General features: G+C 39.5%; 1 protein-coding gene across 1 annotated transcript; it reads left to right on the top strand.

Annotated features, from left to right (window-relative positions):
* Positions 1 to 4,832: 4,832 nt before the first annotated feature.
* On the top strand, positions 4,833 to 8,218 carry LOC306924987 (uromodulin-like; the record flags this gene model as incomplete). The annotated part of the gene is made up of 7 exons (XM_079503666.1): positions 4,833 to 4,932; positions 5,700 to 5,887; positions 6,494 to 6,639; positions 6,977 to 7,219; positions 7,443 to 7,599; positions 7,784 to 7,865; positions 7,969 to 8,218. The coding sequence occupies 7 exons, from the start codon at positions 4,833 to 4,835 to the stop codon at positions 7,986 to 7,988; spliced, it is 936 nt and encodes a 311-aa protein (XP_079359792.1). The 3' UTR covers positions 7,989 to 8,218.
* Between the last annotated feature and the right edge of the window lie 4,192 nt (positions 8,219 to 12,410).

The following is a 12,410-nucleotide window of genomic DNA, read 5'->3' on the forward strand; positions in this document are numbered from 1 at the left end:
CAGGATAGGCAATCCTTTCAGCTGACTATATATTTTGTTCATTAATTGCAAAATCGATTGAATACTTTCATCAAGATTGTTAACAGTTAATAACAGTACAGGTAGTAAGGTCAAAGGTTAGGTTAAAAGGATAACCATTTTCATTGCGGTCCATTGTACTCAATTCATCAGTAATACAAATAACACAATCACACTCAATTTGCGCCCTCACCTTCGTCCCGCAAAGCTGGACGAAGGTCCACTCTCCATGATGGACCAGGAAGCCGAGGCAATCTGATGTTGTCAAACAGACTTCAGATTTGACTGTGGAGCATGCGTGCGTGCGTGCGTGCGTGCGTGCGTGCGTGCGTGCGTGCGTGTGTGTGTGTGTGGCTGCATGTGCGTGCGGTGCGTGCATGTGACTACTTTTTTCTTTTTTTATATATCAATGCATACTGTATTGATATTTAGAAAGGAACAAATTGAAGCATTTATCAGATATTGTCACAAATAGACAATTTAGCTCACAGCGTGTTGCATCATGATTCATGACCCAGTGTGAGCAAGTAGATCTGCTATTATTTCTCTATTTAATAACTAATACTCAAGTAAAGTACAGATACTCCGGAAATACCCAAGTGAATGTACTAGTACACAATAAACTTACCAAGTTCCAAAGAACATTTGTCTAACTTTCTCATTTTTTAAAGACCAAGTTGGCACATAAGAACAATGGGCCAAGTATGAACAATGTATGAGCCCACTGTTCGTAATAAAGCAATACATCAAGATTAGAAGTGTCTCTGGGCCAGGGATCAACTTATTTCCGGGTTTGACACTGACTAGTTTTTTTCACCTGTCGTTGATTTCAAAATCTTTACAATGAAAGCTTATGACAATAAAATGTGCATGCGTCTTGTAAATGACTTAAAGGAGCATTCCACTCATTTTCAACATTTTACTATGTCATTAATTTTACCTTAGAACTGTTGTGTGGAAATAATAAAAAGTCCCCCCATTCTGTGTTTCCTAGAACTGTCATCAACATGGTGAAACACATCTTGATGACATCATCAAGATGTGTTTCACCATGTTAATGATTTTTTTCATAATTGCAGTTCTAGGAAACACAGAATGGGGGGGACTTTTTTATTGTTTCCACACAACAGCTCTAAGGTATATTAATGACATAGTAAAATGTTGAAAATGAGTGGAATGCCCCTTTAAAGGGATAGTTGGGGTAACTGGGTCGTGGGGGTAACAGTTCCAACAGATATTTCCAGTCTTCCCGTTCCTTGAGCAACATTAACAAATAGCAACTTGGAACTGGGGGATCCCGAGGCGTTCCAAGGCCAGTGGAGATATAATCCCCCCAGCTGGACCTTGGTCTTCAATGGGGTCTGTTCCCAGTGGAACGAGCACCAAGGACCTGCCTACATTGGAGACGCACAGGAGGCATCCGTACTATAGATGCCCGAACCACCTAAACTGGCTCCTTTACAAGTCAGGGAGCAGCGGTTCTACTCTGATGAACTTCTCACCCTATAAGGGAGACCGGCCACCCATCTGAGAAAATTTAACTGGCCTGCCGCCACTTGTATCCGCAATCATATTATTGCGGTCAAGACCCACACTTCAATCAATAGGTGTATAGTTTCAAAGTACAGATTATAATAATAATAATAATTATTATTATTATTATTATTATATTGTTATTATTGTTATTATTGTTATTATTATTATTATTATTATTATTATTATTATTATTGTTATTGTTGTTGTTGTTGTTGTTGTTATTATTATTATTTTACCTACTGATGATAGCTTCTTACTATTTCTATGCATTTGATGTATTACCTTGTGTTGACCTTGCTTATTGTAAATCACTCTGGATTAAGAGCGTCTCCTAAATCCCTACATTTATATTGTATTTGCACAACAAATGTTCATGTGCACGTTACGTGCACGTCTCTTATCTTCCATTCCAATGCCAAGTCACTGCTTTCCTTGTTCTATGAGTCACGTGTTATATGACCCCCGCAGAGACTTATAAATTCTCAAACACCAGCTCTGATGGTAAGAGGGAAGCATCAGTCAATCAAGTCAGTCTACTTTCTGGTCCTAAAAACGTAAGTGTTGATTTTCAGGTGTGGTGAATTTCTGGAGTGGTGCTTTTTAGGAGTGGCCGAGTGGCATACAATTAAGTAACATTTTCTATACATTTAACGGGGCATTTGCATTGAGACAGGGATGGCCGATTTTGTTACGGTGTTGTCTAAAGAATATTGTTTGTATATTTTAAACAGGTTGGTGTCCGATCAGCCAGGATGTGGACCATGGTGAGAGTCTTACCTGTTCTGTTGCTTCTGTTCGCACAGAATGCTACCGGAAAACGCAACACAGGTAAACTACTTCTACTGTCTCTAATTATTAACATAAATATTAGATGGGTGTCCTGGTTGGTATGCCTACCACAAACATTCAGACAATGTATAGTTTTTGTCAATTCAAGTGTGTCTCTTGACATTTGTCGTTTACCACTTTTTCTATAAACCATGTTGGTAACACTTTATATTAAGGTCGTCTTGAAGCAATACATAAAAGCTGACAGGCCGGGTGACACACATTAAAATATGAACACAATTATCAAGATGTGTTAAAGTTACAGCAAAAACAGCAGAATACAACAAACAAAAGATGTACATGATTATTTTCTTCTTCTACATCTTTTAACAGAGTGTCCTGGGGCGGCAGCAGACATTGCATTCTTAATGGATGGCTCAGGCAGTGTTTCCTCTGGTGATTTCATCAGAATGAAGACTTTTGTTAAAAGTGTGATTCACTCACTACTGAGCCTGGGAAAGGCTACACAGGTAGGTGTAGCATAAATAGTCAAGTCAAATTATAAGTTAAAAAGGATTTTGTTTTCTTCCAAACTGGGCCATTTTCTATGCTGCTGAAGTGAAATCTAATCCAATTAAAAAAGCACTGTAGAACTGCACATACTGGCCTGGGCCATGGCTCAGTGGTCCAGGCACCTTGGCTGGTAATCCAGTCTGGCAGTGTGCCGCAGGTTCGACCCCCGATCCCGACGGCCTTTACTGCATGTCTTCCCCCCATCTCTCCCCATTTCCTGTCAGCCTACTGTCTGTCCCTTCATAAAAAAATATATAAAAAAAAGAACTGCACATAATATTATCGAATGTTAGATGTGATGTCTGATCATGTGACATTGCATCATCAATGATGGGATTTATTTTGTTATATTATTTTGTTCACATAATAGGAGTGATAACAATAACCTGCCATGCATTGCTGGGAAGGCTAATACGCATCTATACTATTGTACCATTCAGGAAGGCGTTTCTTAATGTTGCCTCTATGGAATGCATTACAGCTGCTAAATACAGTTTGACATATCCAGACCAAATGATGTATGTATACAATATGTATTTTCAACACCATGCTCATGCAGACGTTTGCTGGACGAAATAGAAAAGGGCCCAGTTTGAGGGAGAAAAATGGGAATTTAATGCAATGAATGATTGATGACATTTAAAGTAGAACTGATTCTACAGCCTTTTTTACAGCTTGAATATCAACCATCACATGCTCTATAATTGCAGAATACTGTATATTTCAGTAAGATCAATGTTTTTCTGTGTGTTTACAGTTTGCAGTTGCCGAATACTCATCATCCACCATCATCCACTATTATTTTGATAGTTTTGCCACCTCAGGATCTTGGGAATCTCAAATTGATCGTATTAGTCAACAAAATGGAGGGACTAATACAGCTAGAGCAATTCGAGATGTTGTGTAAGTGTCTTTATCTTGGCAACATACCACAAATGTCAAACATTTTATGACAAGAGTTTGCAAGTACATTTCTCTCTCTTTTATTCCAACAGCCAAGATGTATTTGTAGGAAATAGAGGATCGAGACCAAATGTGAACAAGTTCCTGATAGTCTTTTGTGATGGATCGTCTCAAGATCGAAGCGACTTACCTAATGCTGCTTCCCTAGCTGCAAGGGAGGGCATTATTCGATTTGCCATTGGGGTAAGTTGTCAGATTCACTCATCATTTTAAAAAATTAAAAAATGAAAACCATAAATGAATTATAGGCTACTGTATTTCTGTGTGTGTGTGTGTGTGTGTGTGTGTGTGTGTGTGTGTGTGTGTGTGTGTGTGTGTGTGTGTGTGTGTGTGTGTGTGTGTGTGTGTGTGTGTGTGTGTGTGTGTGTGTGTGTGTGTGTGTGTGCCATGCGTGCCTGCGTTTCTTACGAATACTATATTTAATGCTACAATGACTCTAAGATTTAAAATAAAGTCACCTCGACCTTGAGGATTATAAGGTTATAATAGTTTTGTTTTTTTCATTATAGTTTAGTTTTAGTTAGTTTTGGCATTTTTTTCCCTAATTCAGTTAGTTTTAGTTAGTTTTTAGAGCGGGTTTGTTAGTTTTTATTTAGTTTTTATTTTGGTGAAATGCTTAGTTTTAGTTTAGTTATAGTTTAGTTAACTAAACTAATTTTTCTATAATTTCAGTTAGTTTTGTGAACACACAATACAGTTTCAGTTATCGTTTTTAATTTATTTTTATTTTTTATATAGTTTCAGTTAACTAAAATGTTTTTTTAATTCTATAGTTTTCGTTTTTTAGTTAGTTTTAGTTAACTATTATAACCTTGTTATATACCATGACTCATTTTGTATTAATATAGGCTACATGCAATATCAGTATCAATGTTGAGATTTTACACCAATAATGACCAATCATTTATGCTGTATGTCGGTATCCTTAGGTTGGAAGTGCTTTTAATAATGCTCAAACAAATGTAGAGTTGACCATGATTGCTACCGATCCATCGAAGCATGTGTTTCAAGTGACCGACTTTGGAGCTCTTGATGAAATCCTGGAAACTCTGGAGGACAACGTCTGTTATGGAGGTATAATTCAAAATATACCTGGACACAAAGTGTTGCTTTATTTTGCATTACCATCTCCAGAACTTCACACTAAATTCCACTAGGTTGAACTCGGTTAATAAACACAGTAGGAGGAGAAATGGGGGTTTGGGATCTGGCTAATGAAGGCTATATGCCACCGCCTGCTTGGACCAGGCCTACCGGTATACCGGTGGCACCGTATAGCAGGCTATTGCAGTAATGCAGGAGTCAGGATGTGATGAAGGCATGGATGAGTGTCTCAGTGCAGCAGTTTGGGATAGTGTATAGGACGGAGGCAGGCAATTTTGCAGAGATTGAAAAAAGCTGTTTTGTACAGCTGTTTGTGGTCCTATGCAGACATTCAGTAGCCTAATAGCCTAATAGTTCCATTTTTGGCAGTACATAGTAGTCATTCACATCATACTGTAATTATTGTGGTTTGTTATACAGTAACCAGCTGCTGAAGTAAACATGAAAAGCCTAAATTCTGCATTGTGAACTGCTGTGTGGCCTTGTGATTGTTTTTTAATTAATTTGCCTTATCCCCCCATACTTGTAATTGTACCAATTACGTTACCATTAGATTTTAGAATTTCACCTCAAAATGTCTGCCTAGTCTAAACTCAATGCTATAAAGGTAGTGTATTTGTGGCTATTCTGGCATTATACAGTGACTTAACTTCTTTATTGCACATTTCAGTATTTCACAACATAAGTACACTGTTTCATATCCTTCACCTTCTCCTCTTTAATCCATCACCCTCCAGGTTCGGGACTAATTTGTGGCCAGAGTCAAATCCAAATGGGACTGAATCTATTTCTGCTGCAATCCTCTGGTCTGAATGGATCCTCTGGTCACCTGGCCGACGCACGGTGCTCATCCTTCACAGAGCATAATGGATCAGTGTGGTACCAAGTGGAACGTCAGGCTGACACCTGTGGAAACATATTGACGGTGAGGATTTGTCTGATAACTTGTTGCTGTTGGTTACATAATGTATTGTCTTTGTTGGGTGTGAAGCATTTTTTCTCACAAAAAGGTTAATATCCTGTCCTCTTCTCCTATGAGTTAGTATGTGATGTTGTTGGCCACAATACATTGAATCTAAACTAATTTTGTGTTTGGTCAAAGAGTATGAACAGGAGTCAAATACAATGCATGCATTGTGTTTTAGTCCTGCTAGCAGCAAGGTTGTAATGATAGCAGTCATAGAACTGGAACTCTGTTTGCAGCTGTTGGAGTCATGCACCTCCTTCTGGCCTTTTGATAGAATGCAGATCTAGCACACACTTCAGCATTGGTACTGTGTGAATGATCCCACAACCTCTCTTCTAGTGCCATTGAATAGTTATGGTAGTTAGGTAGTTTGCCATGACAAGATGATCTCAAGAACTGCTATGGTAATACAGTGGAATGCAAGTGTGGCTTTTAGATTCTTACTATATTATTGTATTAATGTATTACCTTCTGATGTGCAGTATGACTGTATGTGTTGTATAGACTTTAATTCCAGCTGACTAGATGGATCCGCTGACTATTCAGTTAACCTCTGTCTTTCAGACCAACAACACCCATGCCATCTACTCCAACAATTTGTTTATCTATCATGCAAATTACACCTCACTTCCTGAGAGGTTTCCCTTCTCCTGTGTCTATCCTCTGGAGACGGAGACCAGCCTAGATGTGGCTATCAGACCAAACCTTGAGTAAGTACAGTAATCTATATGTTCAAAGTTGCAAACACACACACACACACACACACACACACACACACACACACACACACACACACACACACACACACACACACACACACACACACACACACACACTCCAAATTGTGCAGAATTGTCTAACAGTGTGTCTCATCATTGTTGTAATGGCCAGTTGGTGCTATACGAGACTAGTATAGTCGTAGTAGTATAGTCCGCCTGGGACGTAAAAGGTCCCATGTTCGATTCCCAACCCCAGGCATTATGTCCTTGAGCAAGACTCTTAACTGTTAGACAGATGTTGTTGAACCTTTAATTGTTTTCCTGACAGGCTTGAAGGTGGCATGATAGGTGTGGGTTCACCAACCAGCGTCTCCATGTCCTTGTTCCAAAACTCCAACTACACAGAGCCTTACCCAGCAGGCCCAGTCACCCTGCCAGTGGGCTCTGCCCTGTATGTAGGGGTATCTGTAGGGGAAACAGATCCAATGTTTGTGGTCGTTCTGGACGACTGCTACGCCACTCACTCCTCCAGCCCTGATGACCTCATGCGACACTTCCTCATTCAAAACAAGTATGTTTCGCTCTTCAGCCTCAGCAGATGGTTTGTGTCATCACAATATACAGTACAAGAAATTAAAGAGAAGGTTGGGTGGCAGCGGGGTATGGGTTTGTGTGGTCAACAACCAATATGAATAGTTTATTAGTCCAGTGTCTTTTTAAAAAAGAATTGAGAATGAGGGATGAAATAGTGATGTGTCATCATGGGCCTACAACCTGACCCTTCTTTTCTCCAGGTGTTCTACCAACCGTCGTCAGGTGACAGTGGTTGAGAGCGGCTCTTCCCTCCAGGCTCGTTTCTCTGCCCTGCTCTTCCTGTTCCATGGAGAATACAGAGATATCTACCTTCACTGCAGCCTCCACCTGTGTGACCGGAGAGCCTCATGTTCTCCTGTAAGTTTCACACTTTCTTTCCATACACTGCTGTCTCACACCAGACAGACAGTTACAGTAAAGTCAGTAGAACTGCAGTGGTCACGAAGTGCTGTGAATGTACTGTGTTTTGAAGATCTGTTGTGAACTTGTGAATCCTATTCGCTTAACTGTGTGCTTACTGCTATTCCTTCACCATTTACAGGTTTGCTCAGGGAGGCGTCGTCGCTCCGTTTCCAGCCCTGGTCCTGCATCCTTCAAACCCATAACCATTGGGCCAATCACCTGTGAGTATTAAACAAAACCATTTTAAGAATCTGAAATACTGACATAGTCATTTAGTTCAGAGTTGAACTAAATGTGGTTTCTCTTTTTGCTTTGGAACTTCAGGGGACAAGCTGACAGTGTGAACCAGTGGACCTCAAAATGTTCCATCTGTTAATTGATATTATTTTATATTAGCGTATATGACTTCAGGTGTCTTTTCAGTATGTCTACAAAGGATAAGGCAGAGTATTCCATATATGTATGTTTTTATAAGATTGCTACTATATGATATTCACTTATTTACTTTTAGGGTATTTTCTGGCATTCTTTTCATTTCTCAAAAGAAACAAAATGAAAAATATATAATACACAGTGATGTGGTAAAATACCCTTTTTCTTAAATGTACCTTACTTTACTTAATTTGTTGTACTATTTTTGTACTTTGGATTCAATAAATCATGTGGTAACTATTTGAACAATTAAATAAAGTAAAATACATCTTAACATCTGCGCCTATCTTCTTCAACTCTAAAATGAAACTGTTTTAAATAGTATTATAAGGAGCATGTCTTGAGTGTACAGGCCCAGGGTTTGATGAGGTCAGATCAACATATGGAATGTCAGAACAGGTCAGCTCCATATATGGAGATCTATAAGGGTGACAGCGGGGGCAGTGTCTTGAGTGTACAGGGTTTGATGAGAGCCCAGGTAGGGCCGGGCCTTAATTTCCGGGCCTGATAACTCTTGTTTTCGCCGGCTGCCGGGCGCAGCTGCACTAATAACTTTGGGGCAGGCCCGTCTAGAGTTTAATTGGACAGGTACTTTGGATTCAATAAATCATGTGGTAACTATTTGAACAATTAAATAAAGTAAAATACATCTTAACATCTTAAAGGGAGACATTGAAGAGGAAGGATGGATGGGGAAGGATAAACATACTGTATGGAATGTCAGAACTGGTTTTGACATATATCCATATATGGAGATCTAATTAAGGGTTTGAGGTTTGAGGTCAGATGTAGAGTTGCTGGCCAATATCGATGACATCAGGGATATCCATATATGGGCTTAATTGCGACAGCAGGTTGCATTTACTATGACATCAGGGCTCTCCGATGTACGTGATGTGGACCATATATGGGGGCTTTCCCTGTATGGGGATTTTGAGTGATACACTGACAAAAATGTACGATTTCATAGTAAATGCGACCTGCAGTCGCAATTATATCCATATAATGATATTAGATTGGATATTGTCTGTGATTTGAGATATTGTACTATTGTGATATGGCATAAGTGTTCTATAAAAATATAAATATTTGATCGAGAAAAATCTGTATCAGCAGATACTCAAAATCAAATGATCGGAATCGGATCGGGAGCAAAACAAATGTGATCGGGACATCCCTAGTTCCATGTGTTGTGTGATGATTGGTGGACTTCAAAAGTCAAGAAGAAAGACATTTTACACATTTATACCGATATATGTATGTACATGTATGTATATGTATGTACCCTAATAATGTCTAATCTACAGTGTTGTACTATGACAAACATACAGTATACCTGTAACTGGCTGGATTACCATTGAATTTGCTGTGCACATTACCACTATGTTCCCCATAGGATATAAACCCAAATAGTTTTCATGGGGAACGTTTGGAATACTTTTGAAACATTTTAACCACACAAATCTTGGTATGGGGGTCCCTGGCAGCAACATTTTCAGATGGAGGTCAAATGCATATTAATTTGGGGGTCCTTATACAATATGAACATGCTACATGAACATGTTCTAAAGGGGTGTCCAACCGAGGTGTCCTGACCAAGCATCAAGTTGGCAGTGAGAATGTGTTGTTCACTGCAAAACTCATTCAAGTCAGACAATATTAAAGGTATTAAAATGAGAGATTTGTTTCCCCATGTGGAGACAGTTGCCGGAGGTATAGAACCACGCTGCTGTTTATTGTTAAGGACTGGGATTTTAATGACTGTTCATTGTTTTACTTTTTGTTTTCTTGTCTGAGGAATCTGCATCTACAGCAATTTCACTGTCTGAATAATGTATACACAGCACAGCACATATATCTCCAACCGACCCCACCCCACTCCTGCTTCAAGAAGTATGTGATCATTTGAAAAGGACATTCTCCATTCCAGCACAGCCTTTCACTCACAGGTAAATCATTCACCTGTGACTCAACCACATTTACCGTAAATGGGATTGTCACAATACATGAGTACCAATCATGTAACAAGGAACAATGAGAACACAAAAAAAAGAAAGTCGCTTGTTGCTTAACATGAATAAGTGTCAGATCTCTCAATGGCACTACATCACACCTTGGTTTGTGATATAAATATTCACCATTCACTATCTTATGAAAGCCTATGACAATTTATACTTGCCCTTTGCAAATGCCTGAATGTTAAGTTACACGAAGTAGAGCAATGAGTGCAAAGAGGTGGGGAAGAGGTGGTCAATTTGCACACAGATTACCGAGCAAATGATGCCTAAAAGTAAACGAGGCAACAAGGCAACTTTGAAATGTAACAGACATTACATGTTTGGAATAAACAAACTTAAAGCTACATAAGTCAACCAGTAGCCTAGCTGTTCAATCTGACAGCAGGATATAACTGTCTCAATGCTCAATGAAAGAGTAGGGAGACCTGCACCTCCACTGGAGATGGACTAGTTATATTAACTTTACTGGCTTGTGCGTCCATTCAGCACCTGGGCTCTTTCTCTCTGCAGTTATATTGTATTAACATACTACACCATACACATACATTATGTATAGTTATACTGTATTTGTGTATTAACATACTCTATTATACACTAGTAATATAGTATTAACATACTCTATCATACAGATGTACTAGTTATATTGTATTAACATACGGTAGGCCTATATTCTATCATACAGATGTACTAGTTATATTGTATTAATTTAACATACTAGTTATATTGTATTAACATACGGTAGGCCTATACTCTATCATACAGATGTACTAGTTATATTGTATTAATTTAACATACTCTAATAGTTATATTGTATTAACATAGGCCTACCCTATCATACAGATGTACTAGTCGTTTTTTACTCTACCACAGATTGGTTAAAATAACATGGTAAATGGTAAATTTATATAGCGCCTTTATCCAAGGCGCTTTACATAGATTGTGCATTACATTCACCCATTCACACACACATCCATACACCGATGGCAGCGGAAGCCATGCAAGGTACCAACCAGCACATCGGGAGCAATTTGGGGTTCAGTGTCTTGCCCAAGGACACTTCGACATGCAGACAGGAGGAGCCGGGATTCGAACCGCCGGCCCATGGATCATTGGACGACCTGCTCTACCTCCTGAGCCACAGCCACCCATGTAATTAATTAACATGATTCCTGAATTGTATATGAACCTTTGATCTTAGCTCAATAACCCACACCTCCCATCCAGGTCTCCTGACTGTACACCAAGGAATCCTTTATGTACCGACTGTCCCTGCCTGGATGCATGAGTTATGACAAACCTATATGAGAGAGAATGATCCATGCATGGAGTCATAAAAGAATACTGTTTACTGATAGTCACATGTTACACTCTATTAACACAACAAAGGTGTGGTATATTCTTATAAATTCTCTTTCATGACCTCCGCAATGAAGTGCTCCATTTGAAGTGGTGAGTGGTAACATACACTATAAGTGAACCGTACCTCTGCATTGAACCAGTCATTTAATGAGTCAGTGATGTTAGTTTTCTTTACGCTGTTGCAGTCTGTCTCAGAATATTGTTTGTGTATTTTCAACAGGTTTGTGTCAGATCTCCAGGATGTGGACCATGGTGAGAGTGTCAGCTGTTCTGGTGGTTCTGTTCATACAGAATGTTAGTGGAAACAGTCCAGGTAAACTCTAATGTCATCTTATTGGTATAGAATAGATTATGATGCTTAAAAGCCGGGGCTCGCTGGCTCACTGGAGGGAGACGTCCCTGGCCCGAGCGCGACGTCGGGCGGTGTCCACCGGGCGACCCGTTCCGACGGCAAGCTGCTAGAGACAGAGTCCACAGGCAGCCGCCGCCGCGGTGGGCCGGCCCGGCGCAGAGCCGGTTCCAGACGCGCGCAGACGGGTTCGGGGTTTCTCTACGTCTGCATTTCGGGGGACGAAGCGCAGTTAACATTAATATTAGAATGGAGTTCTGGTTGGTATGACCACCACAGTGCATAGCACTTATTGTGATGCAGGCTTCTACACCTGCTTCCTTTATTTTGTTCTTTTGTTTTCTTTATATTGTTTTTTTCTTTTTTTTCTTTATATGAATATTATGTATCATGCTACCCTGGTGGAAAAATTGTATACTAAAGTATACTACATGTTAGTATAATATAGCACATTGACATTGCACGATTGCAGTGTACTTTCAGCCAGACAAATCATTATACAGTATACAGTATACAGGTTGGTATGCTACCACGTAACATATATTTTGAGTGTGTCTCTTGACATTTGTCATTCACCACTGTTCCTCCAAAACAAACAGGGAAGACGT

This window comes from Electrona antarctica (genome assembly GCF_951216825.1).
Source record: "Electrona antarctica genome assembly, chromosome: 6".
NCBI lineage: Eukaryota > Metazoa > Chordata > Actinopteri > Myctophiformes > Myctophidae > Electrona > Electrona antarctica.